Source organism: Sinocyclocheilus rhinocerous, unplaced genomic scaffold (assembly GCF_001515625.1).
Source record: "Sinocyclocheilus rhinocerous isolate Xijiao unplaced genomic scaffold, SAMN03320098_v1.1 scaffold1252, whole genome shotgun sequence".
NCBI classification, from domain to species: Eukaryota; Metazoa; Chordata; class Actinopteri; order Cypriniformes; family Cyprinidae; genus Sinocyclocheilus; species Sinocyclocheilus rhinocerous.
This window is the reverse complement of record NW_015640452.1, coordinates 253,927-268,361: the sequence shown is the minus strand read 5'-3', so window position 1 is coordinate 268,361 and position 14,435 is coordinate 253,927. Positions and strand designations below refer to the sequence as shown.

Sequence of the window (14,435 nt, the reverse complement as noted above, 5' to 3'; positions counted from 1 at the left end):
CTGGAACAGATCATAACAATGTTTTCCAATTCTGAAAATTGTAAAAAAAAAAAAATTATAAAAAAAATTGTATAGTTGTCCAGTAGAAACATCTAAACTCTGTTAAAACAAGATGCATTTTGAATAGTTTATTTTTCCTACCCCGTTGGCATTTAGCTTTTTTTTTTATAAACCTCGTTAAGTCTTGTTAGATTTGTGATTAAAACAAGAAAACTATTTGCCAATGGAGTAAGAAAAAAATAATTAAATGAAAACCTTAATTTGTCGGGTAATTTTGCTTTTACATTTATTTATTTTTTTTATGATATTTAGATTTTTTTTTTATTATTATTGGAAAACAATGCAAAAATACTGATTAAGAAAATTATTTTACAGGAAGTCTCAAGGTTACTGAAACGTGTTAAAAATTGTTAAAATGAAAATCATTTTTTCAGCTCAGTTCTGCATCAGCTCAGCTCAGCATCTATCTTTGTCCTCCCACAAGTTCACGTGTTTTTTTTTTGTTTTTTTTCAAGTTCTTGACAGTTTTATTTATTGTTGATAGTTAGTCTAATTCTAAACCTACATCTTAATCTTTCTAATAAAAACAGGAAGAAACAAACATACAAAAGTGAAAATAGCACCCTATGTTCGTTTATGCATCCACAAAATACTGAACTTGCAGCTTATGAATATGAATGGTATTCAGTGCCATATGTACTGCTATACAGTGTGCGATACTGTACATCCCCTCAGCAATGTTTATTCAGCAGTAACGGTAATGCCTGGCTCTGATATGAAGTGCTTCCCATGACAAAACACAGCTGAAGGCTGTTTCGAAACCCTGTGCTAAATGAAGCTGATGTACCCTTTTCGCCTTTAACAGAATAAATGCATTCCAAGTTAGTCAAGTTACAATATACAAAGTTCAAGAATCTCTTGCAATTTACTCAAGCCTGGGGAAACAGTCACTTGCTTTACCATCAATTTAAAATGTAAGCCGATGGTTCAGCTGACTTCCTAGCTTCTTACATGTGTATACACACACACACACACACACTGTACTATTAAAATCCAATTAAAACTCCAATCCACAAATCATAAATGCATGCTGATTATATTTTCATACTGGTATTTAACCAGATTTCTAGTGCGGTTATGTCATTGTCCTAGGAGCAGTGCATCAATGTGCTGTCGTTGGTGGAAAATTGGGTTATGTCAAATCTTATCAAATGTGTTGTTCCCTAGACACCCACAATGCTTTTTCTTAATCCTCATACAATTATGTGGCATAATCAGGTGGTCGTTGAAAGAGTATATTACAGCAAGCGAGAGCTAGAGACAAATGCAGGAGCTCCCATCATGCCCTCTAGAGGAGACTCTTCAGTCAATAATGGAGATAGATTCTGTGTGTGTCAGCAATTTAGAAACAACAGCCAACATGAATCCCACCAGAAGGGATACAATTATTCACAACAGGCGAGATGTAAGTGTCTGCTTGGAGAGATCTCGCTCTCCTGCAGTCTTCAGCGTAAAATGCCACTGCATCATTATTAAGGCTTGAGCCTGTTGGGTAATTACACTGCTTCAAAGTCAGAGTGTGCAGTTAGTGAAATGTCTTCACCTCGCATTGCCGTGAAGTGTGGCTTGAACCTTGCATTGTCTATAAACTGTAGAAGCTGTAGTGAGTTGTGTGCTATTAGAGGAGTGTGTATTGAGAACAGTACAGTCAATGCTCCATCACAACCGATCTGCTCGAGGAAGAGTAAAATTACTACTCTAAAAAACTACTTGAGTGGGTGGAAACAAGCGAATCATGTCAGAATACATTTGCGCTACAGTTCCGTGCAGCCAGCAGATTCGGTGTTGTGGTTTTCCGCTGTTTGCTGTAGCTTCAAGTAGAACACAGTGTGTACACAGTGTTTATTTTAATTATAATTTTAATTTGAAAAGACGTGAATGAGAAAATTTGATAATCAAGAACTGAATCGTTCTGGGCACTTTGATAATTGACACACTGTTTAAACACACAGAACAATGTAATTAGACGCAGTAAGAAAATGCATTGTCATATTTAAAGGAGCCATATGCAGTCATCTTATCCAATAGCATTTTTTCCACTTATAAAGTTAGTCAAGGTTTCTCGCACCCATAATAATTTCGTTTTAAAATTATAAGACTGTTAAAATTGCTAAACTGGCTCTGCTTACAGAACATTCAAGATTTATTTTATATTATATTTTAATAATAATAATAATAATAATAATAATGTAATTATTAAATTCTTAAATTATTATTCTTAATTATTAAAATGTAATAGTGTATGAAAAGGTAGTATATTATTATTATTATTATTATTATTATTATTATTATTGTGACCTTTGGTAGGATTGGCTTCTTGCACCCAGTGAAAATTTTGTTTTAAAATTATTAGACTGTTAAAATTATTTACTGACTCTGCTTACAGTATTTTTACAGTATTTTTAAGATGTATTAATAATAATTGATATTATATAATATTTAGTGGAGTATTATTATTATTATTATTACTACTACTATTGATGTTGTTGTAGGCTATTTAAATGACTGGTAGAACTGGCTGTCATCTGTGTATCATTGTAGTTCATACTTCATCAGGGTTGCTGAATACTGAGCAGGTCTGATATGTATATAAAATGGGCAATCATATGTTGCTGTGCTCATGACATAATTGTGGCAATTTCACTTGAGGTCAGATTGAATAACAGTGTTTGGTATTTGTTAGTTTGATGCAGCTCTCATCTGTGTGATTTGTGATTTGTGACAAAGTGTAGCCATCACTGCTGGTTATTATAGAAGACTGTAGAGTCTTCACTAGAATAGGCTGAAAATATGCATGAGATTTACAGCAGATTTGCCTGTGAGCAATATGCAAAGTTCATATTTTCTATTTCCTCATAAATTATGCGAGAATCTGTAAAAATGAAATGATCCCCGATGAAATTGAATTTTTGATTTTCCTGACTAGATATTGTTCTAAGGCTTCTGGAAATGTTCATTAATTAACCAACATGTTGTTTTTAATTAATGTTATTTGAGACAGGTTTTAATTTACTGTTTAATTCATGAATCACTTGATGTGATTTTGTGAAGGACCATCTTCATTTTCTCTGTTTGCACCAAAATACACTCTCTCTCAACCCTCTGCTCAGAAATTGCCCCTATTCTACGCCACATAAAAACATCTCTCATAACCCAGGTGTGCTGTAAAAAGAGCAATCACAGTCTCTCTGATCATCACTCATGTCAATCATATTTTGTCTTTATGTTTCAATAAATTTCTGATGTGCGGTGTCTTTGTGGTTCCCACCCTTGTAGTTGACCTTGTTAGGCAGTCCCATAAATGCATAAAGAGCCACTTGATCTTCAACGGCTCGTGTTCTCGTGCTTGATGTTCAGTAAAAAAGAGAAGCCATGTTAAATATCGCTTGCATTGTGATGCTTCAGAAGTATGCTATTTATATGAACAGCCCCCTGTGTGTCAACCCAACGCAGGATTTGTTTTAATTCAGGCAGTAATCCACTGTATGTAAATACCCTTGTCTTTTGATGTTTTAATGGAATGCCAGATTGAAGAAGTCTGCTGCTACAAATATTAAACAAAAGGCAAATGTTTAGTTTGCTAAATGTTTCTAAATGTGGCCCGCATTAATTATTCCTGCATTAGTTCAGTCTTGAGACTGCGTTTAAAAGATTGGGGATGATCTTTATTTCCCCAGCCATTGCACCTTAACACCTAGGCTGCTGGAGTCATGAGCTGTGACTGGAGTTTCATTTTTGTGCTTAGGGCATCGGAGGTGGCAAATGTACCACAAAAATGTGTGTTTACACCGATTTTATAATGCACAGAGTCTGCAATCACATACACAGGAATCACAATAGTGTTTAATGTGCTGGAAAGACTTGATTGATTGTTGATTATTGTACATGGCCTACAGAAAACAACAGAAGGATAGACTGGTGCTGTGAGACTGAAGTGCCAGTGCAAAAACATACTTATAATGCAAGCAGCTAAAAATAATGAATTAATTCTACCCCTAAATGTATTTATTTATTGTTTACAAGGTGTTGCTATGCAGTTTCTAGGGTGTTCTGTGGCGGGTTGCTTTTTAACTTTTTAAAGGGACAGTTCACCCAAAAATGAAAATTACCCCATGATTTACTCACCCTCAAGGCATCCTAGGTGTAATCTCTAGCTTCCGCTAACTGTCGTATGCGCATTAACAATAAATATAGAATGCTTTTTCGGTCGCATTTCTAAACAAAGGAAACTTTGCTTCCTTTGCTCCTGTAAACAAAATCTTGGTTCTCGTGAGACTAGCATATTCTCACCGGACCTTACGCTACGCCTACGTCCTACGTCATCCACTGGAATGCAACTCTCTCGTGTACACACGTACGACAGTTAGCGGAAGTTATACTGTTACAGTTTAAGCGGAAGTTATACAGTTATACTGTTTATAAAGTTTTAAATATGGATATTTTTCTTACAAAATCTTATTTATTAGCTTCAGGGGGCATTTATTAACCTCCTGGAGCTGTGTGGGACACTTTTTAAGATGGATGGATGCGCTTTATTGAACTTCTTTTGGACTATTGAAAAATAACACCCATTCACTGCCATTATAAAGCTGGGAAGAGCCAGGACATTGTTTAATTTAACTCCGATTGGATTTGTCTGAAAGAAAAAAAGTCATATACACCTTGGATGGCTTGAGGGTGAGTAAATCATGGAGTAATTTTCATTTTTGGGTGAACTATTCCTTTAAATCAGTTACATAAAAGGTAGATTGGTCTAATTTGAATCTGGAAAAACAAAAAAGACTGATTACCCTTTGGTTAACTTTTAGTTTTTCAAATAAGTTCTGAAGACATGGTCTTACATGTAGGCTAAAATTATGGGCCTGGCCCCTGGGTGGTCGCTAGGCTGTTGCTAGATGGGCTTTGAACCCACTCCCAAATTTATATGATATCCTGGTGACTAGATATGGCTCTGACCCTGCCTTCAATGCAAGTGTATAAAAATTTTTCCCAGTTTTTTTGTCTGCCAGGCAAAAATCGTAATCAGATAACTTAGAAAAGTAATAGCACACCTTTTATCAACCCTCTGCATGATTTCAGGTATCTATTATGTTAGTATAAACAGCGAGAGGTGCATTATGTGCGGTAATTTAATACTAAGTGTTGTTCTAAGTGTGAAACAGTAATAATGATGTTTGCCTTATAAGTATCACTAAAAATTATGAATTATATTTGTTTTTTTTGTTTTCGTTTTTTTATTACCCTCGGATTTTGCCTATGGTCACATGCCCTTAAGAACAACCTCATTCTATTTTGAAATATTGAAAGGAACAGAGAGGTATGAGGGATTTCTCAGCTTGACACAAAGTTGTTGTTAAGTGGCTGCTTTCCCCCATGCAGTGATTAGATCTATCTGCTGTGTAAATGAGTTCACAGCTTCACACCACATCATTCGCTTTTTGTGTGCTTTTTTTCTCTTCTTTCCACATATTTAGCTCTGTTGTTTAATTCTGCTCCCAAATACTTTCAAGTAGAAAAGTGGAACTTTTTTTTTAATGAAAACTCCCTTGACCTTAGCTGTTATCTTGAGATGCAGGGGGTTGCTAATAAGTCTATAAAAACATAGGCATGCTTCGCACCAGCACAGATGCTCACGGAAGGATTTTCCCAAAAGGTATAACCATTTCCTGATATAGAGTGTGTATTTTTGGTCTGACCTTTCAGTGCTATTGAGCAAAAGAAAATAAGGGTCACTTTTCTAGCACATCCAGCTAATCAAGCGATTCTGTTTTCATTACCTGTAAGCTAGCCACTTATTAAATACAATTACAAGGCAATTGTTTCATGCTGTCTCACAGTGGGAGTGAGTGAGAGGGATGTTATTATTTTTGCATATCACAGACGTGTGTTTAGCAGCAGCGTATTCTCACCTAAGATGAGTGAGAAACAGACTATCAGATCATTTGAATGAGCCGGGCTTCCCTGTCTCTCAGTCTAATGGGTTTGATGCAGTTGTGAAAAGCTCACAATCATGTCAGTAATAACACCAGACATATGTTTGTCGGCTTTGACTGATGATGACAATCATATATCATTTATTGGCCATCTCATTCTGGTTGACAAGTTTGATAGTTGACTTAATCATCCTTGGCTGATTTACTAGTCCTCCACTGCATGCTGTTCTTCACAGAAGTGACAGGCTCACATTTGACTCTACGATGGGTTTTATGGTAAACTGATTCCAATTAAAATGCAAGTGCTTTTCCTTTTCCCTGCGGTCATTTGGATTGGAAACCTTTTGGGAGTAGAGGTTTGTGTGTGTGTGTGTGTGTGTGTGTGTGTGTGTGTGTGTTGTGTTTTTAAATCTGCACGTTTCCATACATCCAGAGCTTTAAAGAAATTCGATTTGAAATACAATCTGCCTCTGGTGAAAGTATTCCCATCTAAGATTTGTTGTAAATCAATATTTAATAAAGAGTATTAAAGAAAAGGAAGAAAATGAGGATGGCATCATGGGAGCTGAGTTTGGTTTTATGAGCATCATTTTCAAAGAAGAGAACCACAAATATTCACCCTCACAAATTATAAATATATATTAACATGACAGCAACATGTGTACTGTATACATAGATTTGTCTACCAATATTTGTGTGTATATTTGTGAGTTTATTTGACCATATCTAGCAAATAAAAGGTTTCTTGTGGGGCGAGAGTCTTTCTGTATTAACAGGAAAAATAGACTATTCTCACTAATGGTTAAATGTGAACAATTGAAAAATAGTTGAAAAGGAAATTTGAATTTTTGTCTTGTATAATGATTTTCTCACCAATTTATTTCTTCTCAGTATATTTATATGTTGTTGGGTCTATAAACTCTAAAAACATTTACTATGTCCCAAGTCAAGGACCTCATGAAGGACATTACATTCATTACATGACAGAGTATCACTCTAAATTATGTGATTTCATCAAACGTTTTTAAACTAGTTGGAAGCTGTTACCTTGATGGATTATGCTGTTTCCTTTTGCTCCAGGATTATGCTGAGAAGGAGAAAACCTTGGCCAAAGCCCTGGAGGACCTCAAGGCCAACTTCTACTGTCAGCTGTGTGACAAACAGTATTACAAGCATCAAGAGTTTGACAACCACATCAACTCGTATGACCATGCTCACAAGCAGGTAATGGGCCTGTTGTCTGCCCCTTGAGACTTCCACTGATGCAATGCATAGCAATAATAGTGTGTTTTAGAAGATGACAACAAATGAATTTTGTAGCACACATGTACAGCACAGGACAAATGGCTACCACTTCGACACAGAGTTAGTGGAGTGGTGGTGATCTTATGGACTTTTAATTTAGAAGGCCATAGATCAAAAGCAGGCAGGACAATCGGAAGTCCTAGTGCTTTGATGTTGTTTGTTCCTGTTGTTTATCCCCTTTTCCCAGGACAGCATTAAATCTGTTTCCCAGCAGCATGCTGTATAAACAAGTTAGAGTGCTAGTTTTGTTGACCTGTTCTTGAGCACAGCAAATTCATTCAGCCATAAAGCCAACATCCATAGCATAGCAGCCTAGCATGGATAAGAGCAGGGAGAGCGGCGATAACCCCCCCTTAGGTAGGTGTCACATTCCTATAGGTAGATGGGGATCAGCGGAGTCAGCTGATGTGAGCTTGACTAACATGACCTACCAGAACTAACGATACGCTTGATCTTAATTCGAGTGCATTTGGTCTTGTCAGTAACCAGATCCACTGAGGCATTTGAATATTTTACATATTTGTGTAATTGTAAGTGAACAAAAGTTCTAGTTAGCAAAAAGATTGTAGAGAGCATCATTCAAAAGTTAACTGGCCAAAAACTTTAGATACAGTCTTAAAAATAAAGGTTCTTTATTGCATCTATGGAAAGAAAAAGGTTCTTTAGATTATTTAAATGTTCCTCTATGACATCACTGCAAAAAAAAACTATTTTTTGGAACTTTTATGTTTTAAGAGGATAGATGGATAGATAGATAGATAGATAGATAGATAGATTCTTCAATTCTGATATATTCTGCAGCAAACAAACGTATCATAAATTCAGTGCCGTTTCACACTCAGTATATGTTGATATAAGAATCGCCAGCATCCAAAAATAGCAGTGTAACCTTTAATAGCAAGTTAAAGCTTTAATTCCACCACTTGTCCTGCTGTTTGATGTCGGCCCTGACCCCTGTGCTCTGACTCACTCAGAAACTAAATGCATGGAGTCTCTGGGGCCTGCTGTGCTGTCAATAACAAAGCTCACTGAACTATTGACTGAACACCATCTACAAACCCTCCACCCATGACCTTGCTATTGAGCACAGCAATAGGAGTGAAATTAATGGATTATGAAAGAAAAGGCCACTCCCCCTCGCGCTCTGATATGGGTGCTACACATGCTAGTTTGTGTCATTTAGATGCGTTTATCACATGGCCTCCTATCTGCACAGTTCAAACTATTCTACAGCATGGGCACCCGCTATCATTCAGCTTTTCAACGAATGAGGTTGATGGATGAATAGCACAATTTCGCAACAACCCTCAGGAGCTGGCAGAGCATGTCTGCTAAGAATATAATGGAGTATGGGAGACTCACGGCCCTACAGGAAGCCCAGAGCTACAGAAAAGCCTGGTGTTCCTTGTCAGTGTGTGAATCATCACTGCCAAGCCTTCACTGTCTGCCTCTGACTGTTCTCAATGTTGCTTTTAATTAGGAATACATGTCCGGTCAAAAAATTACTGTGTTAAAATTTTCATTCATTCTCAAGTGGCCTGTCAGTCATGTCTGCCCCCACTGTACATGAAAGGATTTCACTGGGCATTTGCTCTCTCACATCAGGGCTGCATCCTACTATAAATGATGTAACCACATCCAGTCATGTGAAATACAGGCTACATGCATTAACGGCTCATTCCAGAGCTTCTCTCGCCAAATACATTAACAATCAATGAAGAACAGCTCCAAGAAATGCACCTGAAAGTCAAATAAATATAGCCCACGCCAACCTGTTTGCTATTTTCTGCAAGGCTGGCTGACAGTGAACCAACGCAGTGCATCAGGCCTGAGTTTGCCCATACTGTGCCAGCAGAGAGCGACAAGACAGGCGCTGAAGGATAGAGGGCAGGTGCAAAAAGAGACCCTATCCTGATGGGATCAAACTAGTTACCCTGATGCGCCCACTCCACACTGAGCAGCCCTTTAACATGACAAAAATCTGATGTGACCGTCTCGTATTCCCCTGACTATGAGCCCCAGCCATGGTAAATGCAATCACTGAAGCCTTCTCAAATAGGAGAGGCTACAGCGCCACTGAACCGTATATAACTGTGCAACCTGAGTGGAATGCATAATGTTGGGCCAGATGACTCTTGGCTGCATGGAGAAACCATCACTGTTTTACTTTCAGCTTTCGCTAACACAAAATCTGCCTGGCCAAAGTACAACACATACTGTAGTTCATTGTGCTATAAAGATGCTTTTCAGAAGAGCTCGTCATCTGTCTTAAAGCTAAACATCAAGTAATAATGGATAATTGAACGAAAGCTTTCAGGATTAATTGGATGTGATAACTGTTCTAGAGCTAGATGTTGCTTGGAGATGGCTGGTGCTTTCAAAAGTGTAGTCTTTAAACATCCATAAATGTCATATCCTTGAATAATTAATGGAAGTTAATTTATATTATCTAACTGACTCAATGCAAGTGGACACTGTATGCTCAGACGTAATACTAATCGATACATCTCACTACCTGAGATGCATTTACGGCCCTTGCATCAGACTGTCATGGCGGCTTCCATCAATCTTGCATTCAAAGCACAAAGCCTTTCAGACCAGGAAACAAATGCAAATTAGCATCACTAAGTTTTATCTAAAATAAATAGGACAATTTCATGGAGTTTAGCAACCTCATTCTCAGCTTCTTTTCATTTGCACAGAAAATGGATTTGATGAAACATAACATTGGTGTGCAAACACCTTAATTACCTTCCTTCTCTCTTGAAGAGATTTTTAATCTTTTTTTGCTGTGTATCCCTCAATGTGTGATACACAGTGATGCCCAGTCTTCATAATGAAAGGTTGTTAAGCATGGAAAAAAGATTCATGGTCTCAAAGAGGATTATCATTCAAATTGCTTTTTTTGTTGCTTTGGTGTAGTTTACATACTGAGATAGGTGAATGAATGAGATATTCTTTGTCCCCCCTCAGAGACTGAAGGAACTGAAGCAGAGAGAGTTTGCCCGCAATGTGGCCTCCAAATCCAGGAAGGACGAGAGGAAACAGGAGAGAGCTCTCAGACGCCTACATGAGCTTGCTGAACAACGCAGAGAGGTGCAATGGTGAGGGACGTTTTGTTAAATTGTTATTTATATACTTATATACAATGTGCCAGTGTATACATATATAGAATAGGGTCTAAAAGTAAGAAAATCTGCTTTTTTTTATCTGAAATGTTCTTTGAAACAAGGAAATAAGGAGAATACTATTTAAAAAAAGTTAAATCAAGATTAAAAGAATGCTACAATATGAACTGCACTATTTTAAAGTCACTAATCAAATTGTCACATTGATCATGTTCACTCCTTTGTATAAAACATAAGATGTCCTTGCCTACATCTAAAAATGCAAGATGTTATTTTATTCTCAAGTGTTCTTGGATACCATGGTGCAATCATCATGTTTCCCCTGTGAAGTCTAATCCTCATTATCAGCTTTTCTGGTTAATTAAAAGTGTAAATAAATCTGGCACATGCATTTCATTTTTTTTTTTTTCAAACCCATTTTATTTGGATCGTCCTTAACTACTATGTACTTACAATTAAATTAATAATTTGATATAATGCACTTATTGTGTACATACATGTTTTTACATTGTACTTATAATTGAAAATACCATCCTGTAATTACATTTATAATTAATTTATGTAGTTACCTCTATAATTGCACTGCTGACCATACCTCTACCCCTTAAACATAATCTTTTCTGGTACAGTGCCCCAGGAAGTGGTCCTATGTTCAAGTCTACCACGGTGGCAGTGGAAGGTTCTTTCAGGGAGTCCTGCTGTGATGATGCCCAAGAAGAGAACCAAAGCTGTGCAGCTCAAGATCCAGGGGGTCAGATCCATTCCAGCGGTTGTGGCTTAGCTAGTAAGCAGTTACCATGGCCATACAATGGGAGGGCAAAAAAGCAAACTTTCAGACGCAAAATTGCATTCTCTTTTTCCTTTCCAAAGAAAGCATCTGTTAAGCTTGAGTCATCAGCGGCGGTTTTCTGTGAGAGCATGGAGGAGGGATCGATGGAGCGGAGCCATAGACAAAGACTCAGAGCACCCCCTGTCGAGCTTGACCTCCCTGGCTCCCCCACGGAGGAAAAAGTACTAAATTGTGAGGAGGCAGTTTACAGCACTAGCACACAGCAGGGCAAGCACTTCCAAAAAAGTGACAATGCTGGAAGTCAGGGGTCATCAGATACACCTGTGGTAAGGAAGAGCCCCTCGTCAACGGCCTCAGATTTGTGTGCTTTGCTCGTTTACTCAGAAGATGTGCCCAGTCCCGCCGTCTCCCTCTTAAACTCTTCCCCTTTTTGTTTAAACATGGCTGATATTGTTCTTGACTCTGAGGACTCTGTTGAGAGTCTGAAATGCAACATTGAGGAAAGTAAACCCGAGACCTCTGAGGATGTGACAGTCGAGGAGAGTGGCATTACAGAGGAGGGGCACTTGACCTTCAGTGAGTCTCCAGAAAAGACTTTCTCAGATGTGTCACCTAAGAACAATTCTCTTCAACAACCAGAGCAAGTGGAGGATGCAACTGCAAAGACACCTTACCCTTTCACAAAACCCAGCCAACCTTTTTTCTCTGTCCTAAGCAGGGACGGTAACACCATCTTCCAGTGGCCCTCAGAGATGGTGACCTTCACAAGGGCAGAGCCATCCCTGTCTTTCAGTTGCAACCCCCTCCATTTTGACTTCAAGAGGTCACGGATTAGAAGGTCTGCTGTCACTCATGAGATGACTGAGCCCAAAACTGATGAGGAATTATCGGTCTGCTCAGGTTTCAAATCCTGCCACTCTGACAAGCACATTGAGGAATCCACAGCCAGTCCCAGAAACAGTCCCAGCCAAGGACCTGAAGGCAAGGTCAGAAAGTGTTATCAGTATTCAAGTGACACAGAGAGTTGTGTCAGGCTGAAAACACATGACAGGTGTAGACATTCCAAAGATTGGATCCACACAAGTAAGAGGTCAGAAGAGAAATTGCGAACCAGGGATCGACGTCATTACAGGAGCCACTGCAAAAGGAAGCGGAGGAGGCGGAAGAGGAGCAGAGACAGACACCGGGAGACAGAGAGCAATATGGTGAAATCTCAGAAATTCTACAGCCGACCTGAGTGTGTGGAAGGACTTGATAGCCAATTTAGAGGCACCACTTCACAGCAAGTGCATCCATTAGAGAAGTCAAAGCAATCAGCTCAAAATCAGGCTGTGGACAGCAGCGCAGCTCCCGTAGTTGAGGAAGGGGTGGGAGGCAGGAGGCAAAAGGCAGCAGCCGACGTAAACGGCTCAGCGGGCTGCATCATTCTCTCTGATGAGTTCTGTGCCGATGGTGAAAATGTGCTTGGGAACAGCAGGGAAAAGCCTGACAATCCAACTGCAAGGGAGCTAACGACCACAGGACTGTGTTCCCACAGCCAGGATGCATCTCACTCTCAGAGATTCAGTGCAGCCGAAGGGTGCCGAGAGGAGAACCCTACATCACCAGAGACTAACAGAGATGGACCCTGTGAAGGACAAACTTTGAAAAGAAGACATACAGATTCTCTAAGCGAGCGAGAGGAGTCTTACGACCCCCCTCAATCATCGGGAAATATTTCTGATGGGTGCACAGAACTTACCTGTTGTGAGCACGGGACGAGGAGGAAGAGACAGATGCGGTCACATGTTCAAGATCAAACCCCATGCCTTGCAAATGAATGCTCCGTTGTTACAAACAGTGTTCTGGAAGAGGACAAGGCTGTAGAGTCGTCGAGCATGAAATGCCTTGTTTTAAAAGGCGCGTGTGACAGCTCAAATGGGTCAGACCAAATCTCATGCAGTATTGATGATGGAGACAGCAGTGCGGTTGATCCTCAGACATTTACTTCCATTAGCAGTGCCCTGGGTCATACTGTGGAGGAGAGCAGTGAGTGGCAGCAGAGCTCCTCCTCTCGGATCAATGCTTCATGCACCAAGGGCAGTCTAACTCTACTGGATACAGATTCAAAGCTCTCGAAGGAGCCAACAAAGGAGAATAGTAACATCCACAGTAGCGAGTCTAAAGCAGCACAAACCCCCTTAAAGATCTGTAACAAGTATTCAGTGGCTGCTCAGGCCTGCCTGCTCGATGTGAGAGAGTTAGCCCTGCAGAGGACTGAAAAAGCCACTCACGACAAATCATGCCAGCACAGCCTTCAGACCCCACTGCAGAGATTTCACCTAGGCGTTCAGGCTGAGGAGAAGTTAAGTAGAGAGTGCTTCCACACCACCAGCTTGTTCCAACACTCTCCATCTTTCCAGGCCCCCTCAGACAGCATGGAGAGACGCTGCCTCTTGCAGATCCAGAGCCATGGACAGGTGCTACACCAGCAGGTGTTTCCCACCAAGCTCAAATCTGTCCTGCCCAGGCCACATCTGCCCATGTCATCTGCAGTCCTCCATACAGTTCACCTGCCGTCCTCCATGCCTTCTGGCTCCATCACAATACGTCACACCATACTACAGCACCACGCTGCTTTTCTGCCCCCACAACCCCCTATCTACCCCCAGCTAGTGTCTGTTTCTCGACTCCCCCTGCGGCCAGAGATCTGTCCGCACAGGGCACCTCCCTTTGTGACCCCACCGGTGGTGGCGCCCCCTAGTATTCACCCAATGACTGTGACGTTTCACGCACTGCCACGCCATGCAGTGTTTCCGCCCATGTTGCCCCCTCATTCTGCTGTCATTCCCCTGCAGCCTCTCTTCTAGCTCTACAGGTATTTCTGTATGTAACACAATGTATTTTTAACTGCAAAAGTGAGAAATATCTGCAACGCTGCTCCCTTAGTTAGAATTTTGAGATAGGAAGTAGTCCTTGGGTAACATACAAAAGAGTTGTTTTTGCGGCTTGGAAAGGATGCTGTTTCTGTGCCATGTTGTCAGTAGAGATTCTTGCAGAAAAGAACTGCACAACAATTTTATTAGGACATATATAACTCACCTACCGGATTCATTCTGATACATTTTATTAAGATTTGTTGTTAAGAAGATTTTAACAGATTTTAATCTTCTCAAAGACAATTGTTTTATTGGATCAAGGGCAGAAAGGTCATGGTCGTTCGATGTGCACATCTCTGTA

The 14,435-nt window shown here is 39.8% G+C and overlaps 1 protein-coding gene across 1 annotated transcript in view; it reads left to right on the top strand.

Annotated features, from left to right (window-relative positions):
* LOC107752876 (zinc finger protein 804A-like) overlaps window positions 1-14,419 on the top strand; it is a 49,889-nt gene extending 35,470 nt beyond the window's left edge. The window contains exons 2-4 of the mRNA XM_016568946.1: window positions 7,074-7,217; window positions 10,272-10,402; window positions 11,056-14,419. Of these exons, the coding sequence (XP_016424432.1) occupies window positions 7,074-7,217; window positions 10,272-10,402; window positions 11,056-14,065 (3,285 nt within the window). The 3' untranslated portion in view covers window positions 14,066-14,419. The remainder of the gene's footprint in view (window positions 1-7,073; window positions 7,218-10,271; window positions 10,403-11,055) is intronic.
* Window positions 14,420-14,435: the final 16 nt, after the last annotated feature.